Raw genomic sequence first — 25,090 nt, 5'->3', positions numbered from 1 at the left:
AGGAAAGTGGGACTGTCAATTACTTCAGTAGTGGGGGAGGTTTGTGTTGCGGAATTTTGAAAAGTCTTGGTTTTAGTGTCTTGATTTTTTATTTTATTTTTCAGTGCAGAAATAGTTTTTTCAAGCTCTGTTATTTTCTTAACATAACCATCAATTAAATGACTTAGTTTGAGGTCATGTTCCTCGTAGATGCTTTGCGCTTCTAGGTGAAGGTTTTTCTCTTTAGTCAGTTGAGCTTGAATATCTGCGTTCAGCTGTAACAGGTCTTCTACTTTATCTAGGTGTTTCTTATCTTCATTCTCAAGTTCCTCAAATTTGTCCTCCATAATACTTAGTTTTGTCCTTAGATTGAATATTTTCTTCTTTTAAGAGCTCATTTTCCTCTACTAACTACTAACTCTAAAACTTTTTTAACCTCCTACCACCAGATGCAGTTACCACTACTTTAAGGAAATTTCAGAAGTTGTCTTGTGAAATGGCTGAAGCAGAAGGCTTTCTATTCAGTAGAAGAAATACTTTTACACGATTTAAGTGACCTTAAATTTTAATAATGCTATGTTTTAATTTTTAACATTTATTATTTATTGTTATCTGTTGTTTGTTAATTCTATTATTAATTTATTATTATTTATTTTAGCATTAAGTTTTAATTAATAATATTATTTTGACTATTTTTTAATTGTATATTTATTTGCATTTCTCTATAGAGATGGTGTTCTTGACTGTTGATGTAATAGTACATTATTGTAAACCTTATCTGACTTTGTCAATGCATACAACATATGTGGGACGACAATAAATGATTTCTTGATTCATCATCATGCAAAAGCTCAAAACATATGCCATCTTATAACTATTGTAAGATTTTTGTTTTGTGAATCACTGACTATTTTTTTCTTCTGAGTATTGAGTATTGAGTCTTTTACAAGTGAAGATAGTATATTAGATCTATTTTCACTAATTTTGTATCACACTGTTATATAACTGAGATTCAAGATAAAACAACTTTTGGCGTGAACAAAGTGCAAGATTTCTACACTTCAAGCTGAAGAAGATGTGCTTAATAAGTTTGGTCTAAAAACAGTGTTAAGCAGTGGAATGAAGCAGGTGAAGCAGTGCTTCAGCAAATCAAAAAGTGAGCTCAAGTATTTATTTATAAATATATAGTAATACGTATGCCATATAAGTAAAAAGTTTAGTTACTTGTAATGAGTGTTACAGTGACAAAACATATTGAAATATGACAGAAATGAGCTACTATTGCCTAAACACTTCAAACAATACTGACCAACATCTATCTAGTAAAGCATCGACTGGGAGTTGCATGCTTACAGTACTCTACTCGAGGGGTGGTGGGGCAGGAAATATCCCATATTACATTAATTTAACCTTTTTTAAACGTACGAGACTTATGATGGATATATTTCCAATTGTATTTCAGTGTATTTTGAAAACTTACTTACTTACTCCCATGGCCATGTATACCCTAGGTGGTATTTGGCCTCGCCAACCAGCTGCCTCCATCTCTCCCTGTCTTCACAATCCTCCTGACCCGCTCTCAATTTCCGCAAGTCCTTCTCCACCTGGTCCTTCCAGCAATTTTTGGGTCTACCTCGAGGTCTTCTTCCAACTGGATTGGAAGAAAGTATCCTTACCTTGATGTGGCGGTGGGGCTTGTGTGCTCTGACAACCTCGAGAGCTATGCCGGCGGTAGCTTAGCTACTGGTAGGGTCTCCCTTGCCGGACAGGTCTTCGTGAGGTAGGAGCCAGACGAGAAGGGACACCCTGGTCCTCCAGGTTGGGGGTTGGACGTTAGGCTGACAACCTGCTCCGCAAAAACATCGTGTCACGTATCGCCAACAAGCAGCCTCGGACCAGGACAGGAACAAAAGGATTTCGACCCGGATTTGTCAGAAGGATTTGAGAATGGGTACATGGAATGTTAAAAGCCTGGCAGTGCCAGGAGCAGTAGACATTTTGTCAGATGAGCTAGAGAAAAATCAAATGGACATAGTAGCCCTTCAAGAAACAAGATGGCCCTTAGCTGGTAAAATAAACACAAAAGGATATGTCATATATTATAGCGGCAATAATGAAGGAAGATACTATGGTGGAGTTGGTTTTGCTGTTAAGAAGAAGTGGAGTCCAGCAGTAATGGAGTTTTGTTCATTTGACGAAAGGATGTGCAATATTAGGATTAAGGGTAGATTTAGGAACATGTCATTATTTAGTATATACGCACCAACAAAAGAAGCAGAAGAAGAAGTTAAAGATATATTTTATGATACTCTGGAAGAGCTAGTTACAAAGTTACCAAATTATAATTTAAAAATAATTTTAGGAGATGCAAACTCAAAAATAGGAAAAGAAGATACATGGAAGAAGGAAGTGGCAGGTAAGCATAGCTTACATGAGAAAACCAATGATAATGAAGACTCCTTAGTTTCTGTGAAGCTACAAATTTTAAAGTAATGAGCACAGCTTTCCCACATAAAAATATTCATAAACAAACCTGGGTTTCTCCAAATGGAATAGTCAAAAACCAAATAGATCATGTAATGATAGACCAAAGACAGAAGAGTAGTATTTTAGATGTTCATAGTCTAAGAGCAGCAGAGTGCGGCACAGATCACTATTTAGTTTTAGTAAAAGTTAGACAACGAATAGTGGTGGTAAAAAGTAAAGTGGAAAGAGCTTGTGAAAGACAAGCGGTGGAAATATTGAAAACTAAAAAAGGAGCCGAAGAATTCAAATTGAAACTTACAAACAGATTCAAAGTGTTGGAGGAAAGTACACAGGGTAACGAATTAGAAACTAATTTAAATCAAAGATGGGAGACTCTAAAACAGGCAATACAGGAAACAGCTAAAGAGGTGTGTGGAAAGAAAAGGAAAGTAAGGAAAAAACCTTGGTTTGATGAAGAATGTAGCGTTAAAGTTGAAGAAAGATGCACCAGTAAAAGGATATGGTTAGAAGGACAAACCAAGGAAAATAGAATGTTGTTTGATAAGATAAGGAAAGAAACCACCAAAATGTTAAGGAAAAAGAAGAGGAATTATATTAACAATTTATTAGAAAGAGTTGAGACAAATTATGTCACCAACCCAAGAGACTTTTACAAATCAATTAAAACTTTCAAGAAGGGATACACACCAAGCTCATATGGCGTCAAAATAAATGGAAGGATCACGACAGAAAGAAATGAAGTTCTCAATGTGTGGAAGGACTATTTTGAAGCTTTACTTAATGGGGAAGTTAAGAATAATGTTAATATAAACGTACCAGTGTATCAGAATGTACAACCTGAAGTAAAAAAACCCACATTAGAAGAGGTCCGGGAAGTAATTAAAGGACTTAAGAACCACAAGGCACCAGGAAGCGATGAAATAACTTCCGAAATGTTAAAGGCTGGAGGTATCGAACTTGCGTCTCAACTGCACAAGCTTATAGAAGACATTTGGGAAAAAGAAGAGATGCCTTCGGACTGGGAGGAAGCCATAATTGTGCCTTTACTCAAAAAGGGGGACAAACAAGAGCCAAATAATTACAGGGAAATTTCATTGTTGAATACTTCATACAAGATACTGTCAAAAATAATACAGAAAAGATTAGAAGTGTACACAGAAGAAATAATTGAATATCACCAGGCAGGATTTCAAAAAGGAAGGTCGACCATCGATCAAGTATTTGATTTATGAAATGAAATGAAATGAAATGATTTATGAAGGTCGACCATCGATCAAGTATTTGTTCTAAAAGAATCAATAGCCAAGCACTGGGAATTTGATAGAGCATTGTATGGATTATTCATAGACTTTCAGAAAGCTTATGACAGTATCAATAGAAATAAACTATGGGAAAAAATGGAGCAGTATGGAATACCTACAAAACTAACGAAAATGGCAAAACTTAGCTTGGAAAATTCCAAATGCAAAGTTAAAGTGGAAAATGAATATTCACCCGAGTTTGAAGTAAAAACAGGGGTGAGACAGGGAGACAGCCTCTCTCCATTACTGTTCAATTTAGCCCTGGAAGAAGCGTTGAAAGAAATAAGAAATAGGAAACTAGGTATAAGCATTGGAACTAAGATAGGAGCACTGGCATTTGCGGATGACGTGGTGTTAGTTTCCAATGACAGAGATGAACTGATGGAGATGACAGGAATATTAATAGACAAAACCCGGTCAATAGGACTAGAAATTAACGACGCTAAGACAAAGTTGATTTATTTTAGGCGAGGAAATAATGGTAGAGAAGATTTGGAAATACTGAACCATAAATTCGAACAGGTTGAAAGATTCAAATACCTCGGAGCAATAGTTAATTCAAAGAGTAATGAACTAATAGAAATCCAAAATAGAATAAATTTGGCAAATAGAAGCATGTACCCATTAAATAATATTTTAAAATCAAAATTACTGTCTTACAAAACAAAATTAAGAATATATAAGACTGTTATAAGACCAGTTCTTCTTTATGGAGCAGAGACATGGATTATAGATAAACAGGCAGAAAAGAAATTGGTTACATTCGAGAATAAAATTTTGAGGAAAACTTTAGGACCTATTAGAGATGGAGATGGATGGATAATCAGGCATAACCAAGAAATCAGAGAGATGTTTCAATCTCCAGACGTTGTAGGAGAAGCAAAGAGCAGGAGACTTCGGTGGGCAGGCCATGTGATGAGGAGGGAGGATGATAAATTGATTAAAATTACAAATGAGTTAAAAAACCAAGAATGATGTCCTGGTGATTATTTGTGGCTCTAATGACATCTCTAAAAATGAGGCTGATGTTGCAATAGATAGTATGGAGAGTACAATAAAAAAAAACTGGGAACAATAAAATTATTCTGGTTGACTTGCCAATTAGATACGACCTCCCGCTGTGGTCAAGTGTTAAACAAACTGCAAAGAAAAACTAATATTGCAATAAAAGAGCTATGCAGTAAATATGATTAATGTATCTATTGTGGAAGTAAGCAAAGCAATGAGACAGCTGCACACTCGTCATGGATTACATCTAAACTCAAAGGGGGAAAAAAAATGGCTAGCCAAGCAAATTTGTGACGCTGTTGTGGAAGTACATGAGGAAATTTCAACACCTATTAGCAGCAGCCCAGTGACTATTGAAGAGGTTCTCAGAGAAGCACCTACACCATCACCCCTACCATCATCCACCAGTCCAGTCATTACAGCGAGTACACCACAATTTTTTTTAGAAACTATAGCCAACAAGATGAAAGAAACCTAAACTCGGCCAATTCAACCTATGTAAGAACTTTAAGTAATGATGTTCACAATTTAATATTAGCACCCCCAAATAATGACAAGATCTCAAGAAATTCATTTAATATCTTATTGGAAATGTTCAATGCTTGACTAACAAAGTCCTAGAAATAGAAATGTGTTTAAAAGAAATAAATTACTCCGGTACTGTGCATAGTGGAGCATTGGCTTAGTGAAGACAATTTTGAACTCTTTAACTTCACAGGTTACAAACTCGCTACAATATTTTACAGAGTCTCCAGTAGTCACGGAGGTTCTGGTATTTATGTAAAAGAAGATCTAAAAGTAAAAGAAGTTGATGTTAAAGAATTTTGTGTCGAGATGCAATTTGAAGTTTCTGCAGTCAAACTCAGTGACCAAAAGTTATTTAATAGTATCCTTGTATAGGCCCAGTGGTGGAAACAATAACATTTTTTTTGAAAAATTGGAAAATCTACTGGATTATTTGATTAAATTTAAGATTGACATAGTGCTGTGTGGCGACCTGAATATAGAAGCAAATGGGAACAATACTACAACTGTAAAGCTTCATAATCTCTTGAGAACTGCTGGCCTTTATTGTTCCAATTTTAGGCCAACAAGAGGCTTAGCCTGCATTGACTACACAATAAACAAACATTAGACCATCAGACTACAACGTTAATGTTCTTGATCTTTTAATATCTGACCACAGTTTTTTATCCTTTAACATTTATGACCGGCTAATGGCAGCTTCAAAAGAAGTTACACAGGTTCAACGACTTGAAAGACCTTTCAGACCATTACCTGGGCCTGCAGTTGAAGATTTTAAACTTTGTCTACAGAATATTGACTGGGGTGTAACTCTTAAAGGATTAAGTGCTGAAGAAATGTATAATAAGTTTCACAATGTGTTTATAGGCTGGATGAATATTTATTTGCCAATGAGGAACTCAAGAACAAATAACTTCAAGAATTACCATAAACCTAAAGGTCTGCGCAACTGGTACACTCCTCAGTTGGCAAAAAATGAAAGAAATGGTTATGTCACTTTTTAATATTTTCACAAGCGACTGAAGATCCCAGGGATGCTAAAAATTATAAATTGGCCAAGATCAATTACAAGAGTGTTCTAAAACAAGCTAAATTTCATGCTAAACCAAGAATTTATTCAGTCCTCAAGCAACACTTGCAAAGCTGCGTGGCAAATTATAAAACATGAGACTCAAACCGAAAACAACAACAACATGCTACTCCGGATGCTGATTCTTTCAACGAATACTTCATTTCGGTAGTGGATGAAATCCGAGAGAGAAAATCCCCGCAGCAAATACAAAGCCAGATGAGCTCCTGGAGGTGCAACACTTACCTTTACATCAGTCTTTCGCCTGGCAGCCTATAGAGTATAGTGATATTGTGAAAGTAATTTTAAAGTTAAAAAGTTCCAAAAGCTGTGATATTTATAATGTTTCAAATAATTTAGTGAAATTGGTGTGCAGTGGAGTGAATATCCCTCTCACCATGTGTCTAAATGCGATGCTTAAAGAGGGAATCTTTTCCTAGTAAATTAAAAAGTGTCAAAGGTTGTGCCAATCTTTAAGAAGGGTGATCATAGGAGTGTTAAATCGTACAGGCCTATCTCTCTGGTACCAGTTTTTTCTAAAGTCTTTGAAGCCATCATTAAAACCCAGGTTAACTTATATTTTTGAAACAAATAATCTCTTTAGTTGTAGTCAGTTTGGTTTTAGAGCCGGGATGTCGACAACCGATGCAGTTGGGGGACTTGTTTCGGGCGTCTTGGCTGGTTTCGATGCAGGCTTTGACACCTGTGCAGTTTTATGCGACCTCTCCAAGGCCTTCGACTGTGTCGATCACGACATCCTGTTGAGAAAACTTAAATTCTATGGTGTAACAGGCATTCAAAATTCTTTGTTTAAATCCTACCTCAGTTATCGGCAACAAAAACATTTTTACTAATGGCAATCTTTCTAAATCTTCTGAGGTAAAGTTTGGCGTGCCACAGGGATCAGTTCTGGGCCCTACTTTATTTCTAATTTTGGTTAACGATCTTGAGTACAATGTGAGTTATAAATCAGTAATGTTTGCTGATGATGTCACTTTTTTTACAACAGTAAATAATCAAAATGAAAGAGAGCTTAAACTAAGATGTATGATCGATGAAGCAGATGAATGGTATAAATCAAATGTTCTGTTGTTGAATTTAGAAAAAACTCAAAATATGGTTTTCTCCTTAAGAGTCCAAGCTGATTGTAATGATAATGTGGTTAATTTACTAGGTATCACTCTGGATTCAAAGTTGACATGGCATTCCTCATATAAATAATGTATGTAAAAAATTGAGCAGGGGTCATATATATCTTGTACCATTTGAGGCACTGTGTAGACAAACACTATCTTAGAATGGTTTACTTTGCCCTTTTTCAAGGTGTTAATCACATATGGACTATTATTATGGGTAATTGTAGCAGTATAAATGAAGTATTGATTATTCAAAAGAAAGCAGTCAGAATTCTCAACAACGCCCATTGTCTTGAGCACTGTAGACCCTTCTTCTTTATTTGCAGTAAAATACTAACTGTTATAAATCTATACATTTTATCTTGTCTACTTTTTGCAAAAAATAATGTTAATAATTATGTCCTCAATGAGCATGTTCACTCTTATGCTACTAGGAATTCTCACCAAATTCATGTACCTTTTGCTAGGTTAAGTAAAACATAAATTATCTTATGAAAATGTTAGCATAAGGTTATTTAATAGACTGCACATTTCTGCTCATTATAGTAGCTTCAATAGTTTTAGAAATATTTTTATACGATTGGCTGTTGAACAATCCTTTTTACAAAATTGACGAGTTCTTTAAAAGTGATATATCTAGTCTAGTCTTCCAAAGTTAGTCTGTAGGTAGTTTTAACTGTATATGTTAATTGCTTTTATTTGTTTGTATCTGTATGACGTAGCCTATTGTACAAATATGTATTTAATTGGCCAAATATATGACTTATGACTTATGACTTAAAGAGGTTTGGAAACACAATCCAGTTGGAAGAAGTATTTTGAAAAGCCTAACAAATATTCCTTTTTCTATTTAGTCATTTCACGAAAAAGGTAAAATTGTGAATTGGTACATATATACTCAACTTAACACAATAAAATGGAAAGTTTATTCGACATTTTCAAGTGTAATCAAAACCATGAGTGGTTAGTGAGAAGCAAAATTCCAAGGGATTGCCTTCTTTCCCAAATAGGAAAATTAGGGCTTAATTCAAAATTGAAGTAAAAAGTAGTTTATAGTATGATATCTAAGAGATAAGGATGGGCCCCTGTACATACTGTTGAACGAGAGGTATTCCTTGATTTTCATCATTCTCTGGCATCTTATATTACCTCAATTTTTATAGATGATGATCTATAAGTTATATTAAACACGTTGAAAGTTACAAAAATTTGATTATAGTTATATAGTTAACTGCAATCTCTGACCTGAAAAGTGAGTGTGGCTCCAGGGTCTGCAGTCATCTGGTTAGTAATAAACACAGCCACATTGTACTCCTCTGAAATCTTCTGCAGACGAGACATCATCTGGGCCAGCTTCTGCTGTCTATCTGCCAGTTCCCCTCGGCCACTGAAGTCCACTCGGAACAGTGCCATAATAGAATCCACAACCTACAATGATACATAACAACACTTACTAGAAAGATCTTTGTAGTATTGTTACACCTGAGGACAACTGATTTGTCTTAAGATTAGATTCTTAACCCTGTGATATTCAACATTTCCCTGTCAAACAAACATGCTCTTGGATAATAACTTCCTATAACAACTAGAGATGTCTTTGCAGTGCTGTTACAACCTGAGGTAGGCTGACCATAATTTGTAGAGCAAAAGTACGGACAGAAGTAGGTGTGGGTGAATGATTGGTTGTATCTTGTAAACCTGCATATTTATGATGAAATTGGGGAATAATGAGTAATCGAATACAATTATGTAAGTTGCATTACTTACAAACAAAATTGATTTTCTTGACTTTATCATCATAACCACATAATCTGACTGAAACAAAATATATAAGCAAAAGAAAAGCAGAAAAATGGTTTATTTTTATTTTATTATTTAGTTTTTTTTAGTTGTTTTTTTTTAGTTTTTTTTTTTTTAATTGTTCATTTACATCTAGGGTCAGGTTTTCAGCTTTTAAACCAATTATATTTTTCAGAAGAATGGACTTTCATAACAAAAGATTTGTCTCCTTTTATATTTCCATCAAATTCACCACACTCCAACTAGGAATTTACTTTTAAACATAAAAGACCTGTCACTGTTTCTACTTTATTTTGCTCATTTTCAGGAATCCACATATTATTCGTGAAGTAGAACACTCTGTCTACTAGAACTATTTGAGGTCCGGTTTGTGATATTGCATTCTACTAAGAAAGCCAATTTGATGTACAACTTGACCTATGTTTGCCTTTAAGATTTTCAAGACTCCCTCTGAGGAGCAACCTCCATAATATGATAAAATCCAGAAATTTGATTGAAAATGTGGATTTCTTTGTATAAAATTAATAAACACAAGTGGTATATTCTTAACGGTAACTGCTCAATAGCTGGCAGGTTGGTTCCAGTCTTAATTTACACCCTTTATAACATGATATATAGTTGAGTTCTTAGGCTTACACGGTCAGTGTCATGACTATTATCTAAGTTTCTAGTTCACAGAGCATTAAAACATTTTTAACACAACTAAATTCTTTAAATATTTCAGCCTCACTGTGGGAAGCCATCTTCAGTCAGCAGGTGTAATAGGATGTAAAACTCTAGAGTATTGTGGAATTGGATTTTCTATAGATTAAACTCCAACTATTAAACAACTGTCTAACCGCCCCAGGGATTTTGAACAAGACTGTATGTGTAACTTCATGTCCAGGAGGGTTTACTTCCAGTGGAACCTACACTGGGTACAGCAAAACTGATATATCACTTAAATCTGGGTAAACCTATGAATGTCTTCTGGAGAGGCACATTACTAACTGCAAATGCCAAGCTTTTTAGTTGGCAACAGCTAAATGCCAACATATTAGGGTACAAGGGTAGACTGATATATCTATTATGGAGGGTGGCTGTTGGAGTTGGTGGGGCTGCTAGCCTGCACATAAGGGTGTGCCACTTCTGCCTACTTTGACTGGAGAGGCTGATACAGAGCTGGTTTCCTCTTCTTCGAACGTAACACAACTGAGATATAGTGCCCGCTATCCCGACAGGATGTGGCCCTTACCCCCAACCTTACCCATTCTGACCTGTCACTCTGGAAGCAAGCGCAAAGTTTCTTTTAGGACTAAGTTCAATAAAAGATCCTAAGAGAACAAACAGTAATGAGTACATAATATTTAATATTGAAGCAATATGATTGAATCCAGTTCAAAGAATTGTTTTAAAATCCAATTTTATATAGTTTATTCAAAAACGATATGTTTAGTTACCTTAAGACCAACACTCACCAGTAATTTGAAGACACCAGGCTCTTCGTGGAACTTGGCTGCCACATAGTCCAGGAGCTCGAACTGATGCTCACTGGTGTAGGCCCTGGCATACAAGATGTTATCCAAAACTGCAGTCTGGTCGAGGTTGAACCTCTGGGCGATCGGGCGCAGCCTATCCGGCCGGCTGATGTATCATAGGAATATATATAAATCTGCAGTAAGTTTATGCTTCAAAAGATCAAATAAGTTTGTTAAAATTTTTTAACTTGAATAGGCACCACCAGTAAATAAATATCTCACAGGTAAAGTTGTAGATAAATAAGAGTTTCGAAGATTAGTGATTAATGCAAATTGAATATTAAATTTTGGTACACTACTCACATTTTAGAATATATTCGTGGTTTTTAAAATATTCAAAACAAGAAATTATTTTGTTAATGAACAAAAGTTCTTACAAATTGCATTTTAGAACCTTGTTTTAGTACAAAACTAATATACAAATATGGTACAAATGTTCTTTCTTTACATTGTAAAGGGCATTGTTTACAAATTTTATTAAATCTCCACACTACCACAGAATCCCCAAGTTTAGATTGAGACATAGTTTAGATTCTCTTGTTTCAATTGCAATTTTATACAAAACCAAAACTAAATATTGGAAAAATAATTTTCATTCAGACCTAGTTAATGACCTAGACAAGAATTGTTATGAACAAAGTAGTAAAAATTGTATCAAAATCACTAGTCTTAAGAACTGCTTAGTAGATTAAAAACGTAATTATTTACTAAGAAATCATAGTTAATAGATCATAGATTTTTAGAAATTAAAATTTTTATGTTGATACATACCAGATACATATACACAAGAATGTAAATATATTATACAGTACTTGCATGTCATATTTAATAAAAACAGGCATATGGCTTCTCTATATTACAGTTTCTACTGATTTTTATAAAAAATATAATTCAATGTTGTAAGAATTGTTCACAGACAGATTATATTTGCACCATTTGTTTCTAATGGGCTGAATACAGTGAATATATAATTACATTTGTTACAAGCGCAAAGCTGGCTTAATAAAAATGTTGATTGTTTAAAATACAAAATCTAAAAAAAGATACTGAATGTGGATATTTACCAATTGGACCCCCATGATAAACTTACAATATTGGTCTGTTTGTCTGGTCAGGACCAATGGTTACATATATTAACATACATATACAAATTTTAAAATGGAAAATAAATTTCATTAAGGTGGTCTCAAAACAGATTTTTGTACTAAAACTAAAATTTTGGTCTTTAGAGCCATCACATTTTTCCCTGTTCCATTGAATAGGAAAGAAAAGTATGATCAAAGATAGAACTGTAATTGTAGTTACAGACGTGATGCCACAGTATTCAGTTTTATAAATTAAATATAATTTTCAACATAAGATGTACTAATTCCCTGTACTTGCAAATATGTGTTATCTGATCAAATGTATTCAGCTCTGGCCAAAATTAGAAATGCTGACAGGAAATACTTGCAAACCCATATATTTGGTTAATTCCAAATTAATTTTATAATGATGAAAATATACTCTAATGTTTTTGTTGGTTCCTTGCCTAACTAAATTTCCATTTTTGACAGGTAATAACTTACAAAAAAATTAGAAAGCTGACTTTAATTATACACTAGATAGCATTAGAATATTTTAGTGATAATATTAACATACTTAGATAATTAATAATTAAACTCATGGAGGGAAAGGTAACAAGCTTTTAGCCTGTAAAGGTACATTATAGAAATAACAAATATTATAGTGTTGCTTCTAATAATCTCAAACTTGCCTAGATACTGTAGATAGCCTACATATAGCATCAAAACTACAACCCCAAAACAATGTTTATTTAACAAATGACCATCAATCACTGTTCTTAAGATAATTCTTAGAATCTAAATAATAAACACAGAATGTTGTCAGAAGTGACCTACAGTTTTCAATGGAAGCAATAGGGGGAAATATAGCAGATGGGTCAGTCCATTCATCAACATACTGGTAACAATTGTGGGAACTTTTAGATCTCATTGAAAACTTTGCACAAGAAAAGACTACAAAAGATCTAAGCCTTCAAGCCAATCCCTTGTAAACAAGGTTTGAAGGCATTTTGACATACAGAGAGTTTGCAAAATATTTTTACTCAAGTTTAGTTTAGCATAGTTATAAAAATTATAAATGATATTTTGTTATTATAAATAGTAATGGCTCAACCCAATGGTCTATATTATATACATTTTCAGTTACAAGTGAAAGCTGTTTAAGGCACAAATTTTTAAACAAAATATAATTATAATTGTACTTTTTTTTAAATAATAATTTCTACTAAATATTTTAACAAACAAATAACTCATATGTTCTATATTTCCGCGCTGGAAGAAACATCAACTTTTAAATATTTTTATATATCTAGAAACTGTTAGCAAGCTAAACTTGTACACCATTGAGCTGTGTTAATAAAGGATACAAAGTGTTCTCTGTGTCTATGAAGATGACCTTTCCACCACTGTAGTTACCACTGGGTATCTGGACCATTACACAGAGTGTGTGAGACAGTTGGGTCTTTCCAGTGCGGAACTCACCAAACGCTTCTGTAATGGCCATCGATTCCACACCTCCACCCAGCAACTTGCTGCAACACATCACTCTATCTTGATAAAGCATACAGGAAAAGGTGCACAAAAGTAGAATGTGCTGCAATGCTATGAGTTGATTTTGTTACTAGTGTAGTGCTCTTTTAAATAGGGCATCTATTCATCCTGTCTTAACTGCTTTTAATATGATAATAATATAGTGTATAACAATTTATAGTAAACAGTTTGTAAATATATTGTGTAGGTTCTATACTGTGGGACGTCCATAAAAAATGTTACAAGACTGTTGAGGGAAATTTAGAGCTTCAAATGTGATAATCCTAGTACCACATACTGTTTTCAAAATTAAATTACAAGTTAGGTGTCTATTTAAAAAAATAGTTTTTGTGTTCCAATCATTTAAATTATGTGTTTATGAATTTAAATCACAATTTCATGAAAAAGAAATTATAACAATATTTGTCATTGTGTTTGTTTATGCTAATTTTGAAAGGAAACAATGCAAGTGTTTCAAGAATTAACAATGGAATATCAGGCACTGTACTAGGGTAGATAATTGTGAAGTTGTTACTTGAATTTGAAGACAGTGACTGTGTTTATAGAGGATCTTGTTTTGTATCATGAAAGACGTTATTGTTAGTACAATATATTAAGAACATAAAAAAAGTGGTCTGAAAGAGGGATGTTACTCTACATCATAGGTTATTCTACAGGTTTTGATCAACATGGCAGTTAAGATTAAGAAGCAATATATCATGGTAAAAAAGAAAGTAGTATATTCAGAAATATTGGCTCTGTGCCAATTTCTAGTTGTTTCCTGAGACAAAAAAAGAAACTTAGAAAAACAGACACTGAACAAGTCACATACATAGTAAATATAAAAAAAATAGAAGAGCATACCTAAATTAAGGTAGTATCTTAAATGTTATTGGTACAATTCACTATTTAAAGGTTCCAAGACTTTTAAAACAACATTTTATAATGCATTCTTTAAAATAGATCAAACTTAGATATTTTGGTCACTTTGAATATATAGCTTCAAACCTAAAAAAGAAAAACTCTCCAATTGGCAATGTTACAATCTGTTTAGTGGCAGGCAGATTTTAGGCAGAACACAAGTATATTTTATATCATTCATACAAAATACTGTTTGTTGCTTAAACATATGTATATTTAAACCAAATGTAACATTACAAAGTATACATAATGTGAAGTTACCGTCTTTAATATTAGATCATAACAGAAATAACAGTTTATAACACACAAAATTAAAATTATAGCAATGAAGAAAATACACCTTTGGCTGGAAAATATTTTTACCTAATCTAAATTTTAGAACAAATTAAGAATATGTGGAATATGAAAAATATATTCCTGAAAAGAAAATTTATAATAAATGTCTTATTTACTATAGAATTTTTAATATTTTATAAGAAAAACATAGATGCTAAGGAAATAAATTAAAAACTGTTCACTCATATTATACAATTTTCATCAGTAACTACGCTGAATTATAATGTAGCTGTTGGCAGGGCCGGATTTAAGCATAGGCGACATAGGGGCACACCAGGGGCCTGCACTACAATTACAATATAATATTACTGGTCATGGTTTATTATCTTTGCAGATCGTACGTTGTACGTACACACTTCATACAATTGGGAGCAGAGCAGCAGGTTGATGTGCGTTTGAAGTATCTCTCACCGGTGAGAGGAGCAGACAGCAGGTACAGCACCTGCGTGAATGTGAGCAATGGTTCATATTGGTACTTGAAAGTGACTCGTTCTCCCACCCATCCACGCTAATCTTTGTCATCTAAACGAAACAATAGCGAAAGCTGCATTTTCTCACGCTCTTGACTGCAAATGTTAAGAAGGTTCTCCTTCCACAGCCAAGTCCGTGATTTTGTAAAATGTTGTGTGTTCAATGTGTTTGCCTGAAGAAGACTATTGTTGATGTTGGATTATATTATCACATTATATTGAAAAGGTTATGATTATGTCTATAGCTCATGCTGATCAGTTTGGAATTTTTTTATAAATTTGAGAACTCCTATGGTGGGGAGGGTTGATTCAATGCCAATGTTGAGTTCAGCTCCAGTTCTGTGTAGAAGACTCAGTTGCTCCACCATACTTTGTGATCATATCAGATAACACTATCATCGATACCCCGGTCTCATAGACCAAAAGTGAATTTCATTTGCTAATTGTGACGACACTGTCTATTGTCGGCTGCCCGCCTAAACAGTATCTCCACCCTCTTCAGGCATGCCATTTTTTTGTTCAGTTTCAGAGTGGCATTCTTCCTCTATCGATCGATATTAAAAAACGTGCTGGTCTCAGAAACCGAAGGTTTCAGTCTGCATGTGTCGATACGAGGTCCGACATACCGGTGGTTTCGGATTTGTGTGTGCTTCCTGATTTTGTTATTACTATTTTTCAATGATCCAGTTCCAGTATTAACCTGTTGTTAAATGTAGGTTTGTATAAGTACTTGTATAAATTATTATATTTTTGAACGTATATTGTCTTCCATTTTCAGATCCATTGATGAACAAATGCCATCATTGTTCACTAAAGGTCCTTCCAGCTGCTCTATATACAGTGCCACCATTTCGGTAAAACTGTATGAAATCCTCCTAATGTGCCTCAGATTTGATGACACAGCAACAGGTGATCAGAGGAAAATAACAGATGATATAGCTGCTATTTCTGAAATATTTCAAAAAATTATTTCAAATAGCAAAAGTGTATACTCAGCTTCCATGTATATATGCCATACAAAAGCCAAAGCTTGGAATTGTATTAAATAGAAAACTCGTTTTGTTATGTACAACCCTGAAGTGAAGTTAAACTTCAGCTTTAAAATTAATATTTACAAATTGTGTGTTTAGAAATTGTTTGATAATCTAAAATTTGTTTATTTTCTTGTCATATGTAAAAAAATATTCTGTCATAAGTTTGTACAGCATTATTTAAATGAATTTAACAAGTTATAAGGGACAGAGGGTTACCTATTAAAACAGTTGCAACTCAGTATTTTAAACACATTTTATGTCAAATTATGCAAAAAAAAAAAAACAGTTTTTATAAAAAATGTTCTAGTGCAAAATTATACAGAATAAATTAGTTTAAATCTTTTGTGTAACTGTAGATTATGGTGTGATTGAAAATGTTTACTTTCAGGTTCCAAAAAATGCCTGAAGATGTCTCCAGAGCCCTTGTAGATTCTGCTGAATTTGATCCTGAATCTACTCCAAGAATAAGTGCTGGTTCAAACAATGACATTGGAAAGTAGTCGGAAGTGCTTACATCAAGTGATATCGACAGTTGTGTTACTATGGACACTGGATTGTTTCAAAATAGGATCTATTTGAACGTAAGTCCAGGTTTTGTAAGGAAAAGTTACATAGTTTTATTTATATGGAAAACCCAAAAATGGCGAAACCATCAAATGCTCTTAGCTATGCTTTTCTCCCAGTGATGGTCATGTTTACTGTTATGCCTGTAAACCCTTCTCTCCAATACACTCTCAGTTAACTCATGTGTGGTGGATATTGTGATTGGAAAAATGCTGCAACATGTCTAATTGAGCATGAAACGTCTAAACTTAATTTAAATGCTGTTATTGACTATGCAGGACATATACAAAAATGTGTACCAAGAGCTTACTCATCAAGCAAAAAAAAAGCTAAGTACTGGCTGGATGTCCTTAAAAGATTGATAAGTGTAAGTGTTTGGAAGTGAAAGGGAATTAGCGTTTCGCGGAGAGAACGAAACTCTTGGATCACTGCGAAATGGCAACTACTTGGGGATTTTAGAGGTCCTAGCACAGTATGACAAGTTTTTAAGTGGCCACCTTGAAACACACGGAATCCTTGCAAGTGGTCACACCAACCACTTATCTTCTACAATATGTGAGGAAGTCGTAAACACAATAGGGAAAACAAGTGTTTGATGAGATTGTATCTTGAATGAAGAAATTTAAATATTTCTCAATATCTCTAGACTATGAAGGTCATTACACCTTTACAATAAAAACAACACTAATTATAATCGCAACATAAACACAATTACAAAACAGTTACAGTTGCACATACTCGTAATGACCAGTGCAAAATTGCAGAACATGTGTAACTATAATCTACACTATCCCTTTGGGTTTTAAGATCTCACCTCAATTATAAGTATGGTGTAGGATTTTTAAGATATTTTGTAGTTTTTTTATTGCAATTACATTTTTAATAGTCACCAACTATTGTCTGGATGAAGTTTAACAACTTTAACAAATTTGAGATATACTAAATTTATGTTTAAAAATTAATAAACAATGTTCAGTGTATAACTCACTCCAACTCCTCGCTTCCAGTTGAAACTCGGAAAACATTCTTACGCTTATCACTGACTTGAAGAGCTGTTAGGAAACTTATAGCTGACAACTTAGCACAAGCTTCTTTGATTTTATCAACTTTTGCTTCAGAAAACCCTTTGATATTACACAGCCTTTTGCGAGTGCACATCTGAATACCTTTAATTGTACATATTCCAGCCACCTTCAGTTTCTTTATGTCTGCAACATTCTAAAACAAACAAAAAAAAAAAAAAATACAAATCGGTCAACAAAATGATTGTAGGTTGTTATGAAGAGCCTTCCTATTTAATTCATTTTAAAACACGAACCATCAATACAGCAGTTATAATTAAAATTAAAATTTTGTAGCATAATACATTTAGGAATGAGCTACAGATTATTGTCACTACTTTTGATAAAACTGCAAGTTAAAACTTATTTAGACCTATGAACAGGGAAAGGGCAAATTAAGCTTTATGCCGCCTTTTGATCATTCTAGAATATGCAATACATCCCTTGTATAGACTTTTATTCATTTAAAAAACCTATTTTAAATACAAAACATATTTCCCACTTAAAATAAGTAATTTGTCAAATTTATAACTAAAAGTTATTCCACTGATTTACTTAAAAAAAAAATCACTATATATAACGTACTAAAAAATAGTAAATGTAACATATAATGATAAACGTTAATAAAACAATCATATAAAAGATATGATATCAATTTGTGTAGTATCTTTAGATAGATGTAATTTTTTTATTGTATTTCACAGAAGGCCTTATTTTTATCTACAGTTTTTTATATTTTACATTCAAATATTGTTATTTATATTTGACAATGACAAATAAGTCGTATATGGTTTTTTTACAGCAAGTCTTCTATCACTGTGCTGTAATCTATATTCTCAATAATTGTTGAGACTGCATGCATAACATCACCAGATTGTTTAATTTCTTTTGATTTAATGTGTGAATCATAGTTTTTCACCCTCTTCAAACAAGAAAAGTTCTCTTGCCTGAGGAGTATGCGACAGGATTGACAGCCAGATTTGTAATACTATGTTAGGTTTGCTGCCATTTTCAAAATCCTGTAGTATTGCTATGATTAACAATATCAGTAGCATGGGAATTTGTCTTATCTCTTTTCATATATCTCTTCACAAGACCTTCACATTTGTTAGTCTTTTACTCTCTTTGTTTTCAAATTATTAACATTTTTTTTTTGTTTCCTGCAGACATTCAGCAATATTTCTTGGTACAAACATTGAAATTTATGAATACAATCACTCACTTATAATAAATTAGAGTTTAATTTTGCAACGCCTTCTTTAATCAGCCTTATTTTCTTTTGAAGCATAAATATTTTTTTATTTATATGCTTAAATAAGTACATGTGGCAATTTGCACAAGCACAACCTCTTTCATTATCTAAATTTTAGGGGGAACTGTTACAATACTTGTAATATGTTTTTATTGACAGTTTTATTTGCAGATAATTTAAAATAGTATATTCTGAGACACAGTTAGTCTTACTTATCACATGATTTTTTGAGAAGACTTCGTATTGAAGTAACATGAAAATAACAAAAAAGTAAGTGAGCAAATTGCCTTCACACAACCTCTCACGTTCAGGAAGGGTATACAACCTCTCATGTTTTAACAAACATTTTTCTTGTATCTGCGCTTACGCTAAATGATTAAAAATGGCAACATTCATCAACAAATCATTTTCAATGTCTTTTTTGTAGTATTATAAAAGATTTAAAACTTTTTCCCTCAAACATATTTTTATTTTCTGGCGGTTTTTATAATTTTTGTCACTGGAAATAAATTGTTTTCTAGAATCATTAAACACTTTATACCTCCTTTTAAATCCAACTATGATCGAAGACTAAAAGATATTAATTTTTGTTATCAGATTCTTGATAACCTACTTTTTGTTTCTTCTGATAATCCTCTTAAAATTGATCTCAGTTACTCACATATTGTATCATCTAGTGATTGGCAAATTGGTCATCTCCTGCCGACCATCAAGTACATGTATAGCTGAGTCTTGAGTGTTTTTGCTTTGCCAATTTTGATCATCAACAATTCCCATCTTTTGGTCAAGTTTGTAAAAAATATACAAACTTGAAATGTTTAGAAGAAATATATCTTTAAGAAAGTTCTGGGCATTGTAAACAGTACATGTTGTGTTGTAATAAAATTTTATATGCACACTTGAATACAACTGTTGCATGATGCCAACGCTTTACACTGGATCTTGTGGTCTTCATCTTCTTCTTGATCATTGTCATCGATTTTCTCACCTGAGACACCTTTATACACATAGTTAGCATCCATTCAGTAGTAGCCTAAAAGTCGCAGCACTTAACCTGGACCCTCGGCAATATCAATGATAAGCTTTGTGTTAGAATTATCCAAATTGAATTATATTAATTTTAATTATTATTTTGTTTACTCAAGAGGGCGCATCGTAATATGTTCCAGTGGCTCTTGATGTACAGTGGAGTCCCGCTAATCCGAAAACACGTGTAATCCGAACGTCGGTTAATCCGAACAGGTCCAGGAGGAATTATTTATAACGACAATGAACAGTTATAGGAACTAATTACTTTAAAAAATGAAAATGGGTGCATCATTTCGTACTTAAATAAAGAAAACTGTAATTAAATAGACATACAGTATTTTATTAAGACAAATTGTGTATGGTACAGTACATAAATAATGAAGTTAAATACAGTACCAAATTGAAACTTATAGGTTAAGTATGAGTTAAATTACTGTATTAAGAAGTGAAATCAAACAAAAATTGGACGTACAGTACTGATACTATTATTGAGTACAATATTAATTGTTAAAAGACATAAATTCAGTTATTGTCTTCTGTCGCATTGAAGAGAGTCTATTGGATGACGCGTAATTTCACCATCGTGTCATAAACATGATATCGGCAGGTGTAGCAGTAGCCTGTTGCTCTAAGTATCGTAGTGCAAGGTTAAGCGCTGCTGCACCGTCTGCGTGTGGCACCAACTCTCCTTTATCACCCAGGTTCTCGTCGTCCCGTAACGCGTGGACCCGTACAATATCCAGTACGCTCACATTGCTTAACAATATAACTCACACACTAAAATACGGTAAATGTGCTTAGTATTCGCAAACACGTTTATTTGTCAAGAAATACAATGCAACAGTCAGAAAACATATTAAAAAAAAAATGTTGATAATTCTATAACAAAATAGACCTATTCTCAACCGTTATTTTTCTGTAATTCTGGCTAATCCGAACAATCATATAAATCCGAATAGGGCTCGGTCCCAATTAGGTCGGATTAACGGGACTCTACTGTAGTTTTACTGCAACTTTTTCCTGTTTTTCCTTATTTACATCACAGTTTCTAACTCCATGGTGAAGATTATTCATTGATTACTATATAATACCGTTTGTTGGATAATATACAGAATCGTTCAATAAAAACAATTGAATAACGGGTGTAGGCCACCACTTATTAAAGACTCCCCATCAAACTTGTATTTTTTCAGCTGGAGCTAATCCTTGAAAAAGAAGAGTTTGGCAACAGTAGTGTTTTTATGTAAAGCTACTTTAGCTTTTTTAGACTATAACCTAATTTTTGGGGAGACTTTAATAAGCGGCCTACACTCGTTGTTCAATTATGAAACAATTCGATATACTAACCAACTTCGATATATAAAAATCAGATACAATAAAATAACCGTAACAAGAAGAATCTCGTACATTGCAATTTTACAAACATAAATTTAAAAATAACATTAGAAAACAACAAAACCAAACTATGGCCTAGATTTAGATATCAAAGAAACCTTACAATATTAGAATTTGCCCAGCTTGATTACCGAGTAACCGCTTTTGTAAAATGTAGGAAAGAATTTTCCCCATAGGTTACCAGAAGCCAAATCACATGTTTGAAGCCACTTAACAGTCACTTGTGAGAAATATCTCACATATTTTCCTCATAATCATCACTATTTTCAAAGTTTACAAATATTAGTTACTTCTTGCTGTTTATTGTTTACATTAAAATTATTATAAATATTAAGTTGAAATCATATCCATAAGTTAAACTAATTGGGGTAGGGTACGATAAGCGGACCCGGTTTTTTTATATCGAAGAATTTAATCATCGATACCTAATATTCGCATCTCAAATCCTAGACTATCAATCGATATAAAAGTATAGTCCTCAATAACAATCATAAGTTTTAAATTTAAATATGAATTTAATATTTACAGTGATCAAACGAATTATTATAATCAAAATTATGAAAAACTGAAGATGACCGTATTTGTTCCTCTCACAGTTACAGCTGTTTCTTTCCCACAAATTTCTCATTGGGTCCGAGTCCAACAAGTTGAAGCCACTACAAACAAGTCTTATCATCTTTCAAAGCAACGTAGCGTAGTTTTCCAAAATTGACTGGCATTTTTAATAATAAATGTTACTTATGTAAAATTGAAATTACTGAACGTGTATTATTTTGCTGTTGATATAGATTTTTTAAGTTAATTATTCAAAATAATTAATCAGTATCGATTGATTATATCGATGGTTGTGATTAAGTAAGTTAATATCGTGTGCCAATTTCGATATAAAAAAACCGGGTCTGCTTATCGTACCCTACCCACTAACAAATTATTCCTTCAGATAAAAACAATTGAACCATTCGATAATAGTAATTGAATAACGAGTGTAGGCCGCTTATTAAAGCCTACGGGTAGGGTACGATAAGCGGACCCGGTTTTTTATATTGAAGAATGTAATAATCGATACCTAATATTCGCATCTCAAATCCTAGACTATCAATCAATATAAAGTATCTATAGTTCTCGATAACAAACGTATGTCTTAAATTAAAATATGAATCTAATATTTACAGTGATTAAACAAATTATTATAACCAAAATTAGGAAAACTGAAGAGGACCATATTTGCTCCTCTCACAGTTACAGTTGTTTCTTTCCCACAAATTTCACGTCATAATGGGGTTTTCCGCATGAGTCCAACATGTTGAAGTCATGAAAAACATGTCATCATCTTCCAAAGCAATGTTGTGTAGTTTTCTAAAATTGACTGTAATTTTTAATAATCAAATGTTACTTATATAAAATTGAAATATTACATTAAGAGTATTAACTTATTTGAAAGTGTTTACAGCTAACTTATTGATATAGATTATTTAATTAATCGTTAAAAATAATTAATCAGTATCAATTGATAAACATTGATAATCAATGGTTATGATTTAGTAATATCATTTGCCAATCTCAATATAAAAAACCGGATCCGCTTATCGTACCCTACCCAAGCCTACCCCTAATGTTATATAAGTACAATAAATTGTCAACAGTTATTTTAGATCTGCTCAGGTAGGTTAACAAAAGTAAAAACGACCTTCCAGCTATATTAACAAATTAAGCAGAGCCCTAGTCATATAATTTCTGCCTTGATAGTAGCTGAATAACTCAATATGCCTGAGCGTGAGTTGCATACTGAATAGGTCATTACAAGATATGGTAAATGTATGAAGATATATGAGGTATAAATTATAAGCCATTCATAAGATACCTTATGAACTAAATACAAGAAATCACATACAATAATTAATATTGGTAAATTATAGGCCTAAGCTTACTATTCCATGATTTTGAAGAACATCAACATCTTGAAAAAAACTATCCTCCTCCTCTACATCAGAAATGTCTGATTCGTGTGCAACTACTTGATCTCCCATATTTATAAAATACCAATAATAATATTATAGTTAAAGCAAAGAACTATAATATTATTTACTTTTCTAAAAGTTAATAGTTTAACTAACACAATTGAGATAATGAACTGATATCTAGCAACTTTACTGAGTTTATAACAAACATTGGGAGGAAACGCTGACTTAGTAAACAAATACTAAAGAAGCGGATATGGGCTATGATTATAATCAAAGATGCAGAGATTAGTATGACAGTATAAAAAACGTATATTTTATATATGTATGTGTGTGTATGTTCTTTATTGTAAAAGAGAGAGTTATAGTTTTCTTATAGTCAGTGATTTAAACTCTGAAAGTTTTAGGCGATACCTCTCTCTTATATAATAAAGAGTTCATAATACTATAAGTTTTACTCATATGCTGCGTTCAAATCCATTGAGAGATTTTATAAAATTGTGTTTATCTTAAATAAATGCTTCCATAGGTGAAAACTGTCAGAAAGTTTAAATACACTCGTGTCTGCCTTCTCCATTATGGTCAGTTAAATGGCATGCCAGTAAGATGCAATAATGGTTGAAGAATTTTGAATTCACTTTGTGCTATAAAGAAAGAACACGAGTTTTGAAATTTTTTGTAGATAGATTTAACAAATTTATTTTACACCAGAATAATAATGTTATTATTACTATCCAGCCTCCACGGAAAATATCCATCGTTGAACCAAACCGTCGATTATTGAGTACTATTGCATTGAACTATGTTATAGTACATATAGTATTTTGTACCATTTCTGTATTAAGTAACAGCTCGTCTTCACTATTATTTAATATAAATCATCGCTATATTACAGCGTAAACAACTACTTAGTGTTATAATAACTAATTAATTGTTATTATTAAACGATTCAACAATTCATTACATTCCAACGGCTCCACTCGCCTGAATGGTAGAGAAGCCACAATGTGCAAGTTCAGAATAAGTGAGTATGTATATGAGGAAGATGACACACCAAACGTCCATTTGTTGACGAAATATTGGGCGTGCAGTAAGAGGTTGACTGAAAACGTCTTGTATTTAATGACTAAAATACAAAAAAGTTATATGTAGCCTCGATCGTGAAAATGATAATAAACTGTAAATTTAGAATTCCCTGGGATTTCTTTGTACTCAAAGAGGTCATGTGGAATATGAATGTTCAAATTCTATAGTGTAGCAGTCTAGAGTTGCTTTCCTATTTCGAATGCTGAAAAACTTGTTTACTGAGAAGCATTTCATCTCTACAATGCGCTCTTTTACAACCATATTAGTTATGGGCTAATAAATACTATGAGATCAAAAAAAGTAGCGGGGCTCAGGATCGAGTTCTTTGTTATGGATAAATTCTCTACCATTATCAAGAAATCCTAGGTTGTTACAGCTTCTTTGATGCAATCTGGCTCTTGGCTTCTGGACTGTTGTAAGTGTGTTGAAATGAAAATTAATCTGGTTAAGTTGTAAACAGAACAAAGGGCTTAAATAACTAAGAAAAACCTATACAGAGTTATATAATATGAAGTGTAAAATAAATGAAATGAATGAAATAATTTGTAAAGTAAGAAGAATATTTACA

General features: G+C 33.0%; 1 protein-coding gene across 2 annotated transcripts in view; it reads right to left on the bottom strand.

The window, feature by feature from the left end:
- Positions 1–23,651, bottom strand: part of LOC124354140 (meiotic recombination protein DMC1/LIM15 homolog) — a 31,812-nt gene extending 8,161 nt beyond the window's left edge. Inside the window, exons 1-6 of one of the 2 annotated variants that reach the window (XR_006921661.1) lie at positions 23,407–23,651; positions 17,730–17,959; positions 13,254–13,418; positions 10,763–10,928; positions 8,751–8,933; positions 1,656–1,825 (exon numbers count right to left, since the gene is read on the bottom strand). Coding sequence is in view for 1 of the 2 variants with exons in the window: in XM_046804386.1 (XP_046660342.1) it covers positions 8,751–8,933; positions 10,763–10,928; positions 13,254–13,418; positions 17,730–17,959; positions 23,407–23,505 (843 nt within the window). In the remaining variant the exon portion in view is untranslated. The remainder of the gene's footprint in view (positions 1–1,655; positions 1,826–8,750; positions 8,934–10,762; positions 10,929–13,253; positions 13,419–17,729; positions 17,960–23,406) is intronic. The other variant, XM_046804386.1, reaches the window with a different exon arrangement.
- Between the last annotated feature and the right edge of the window lie 1,439 nt (positions 23,652–25,090).

The sequence above is a fragment of the Homalodisca vitripennis genome, chromosome 2 (assembly GCF_021130785.1).
Source record: "Homalodisca vitripennis isolate AUS2020 chromosome 2, UT_GWSS_2.1, whole genome shotgun sequence".
NCBI classification, from domain to species: Eukaryota; Metazoa; Arthropoda; class Insecta; order Hemiptera; family Cicadellidae; genus Homalodisca; species Homalodisca vitripennis.
This window is presented reverse-complemented; position numbering and strand designations above follow the sequence as displayed.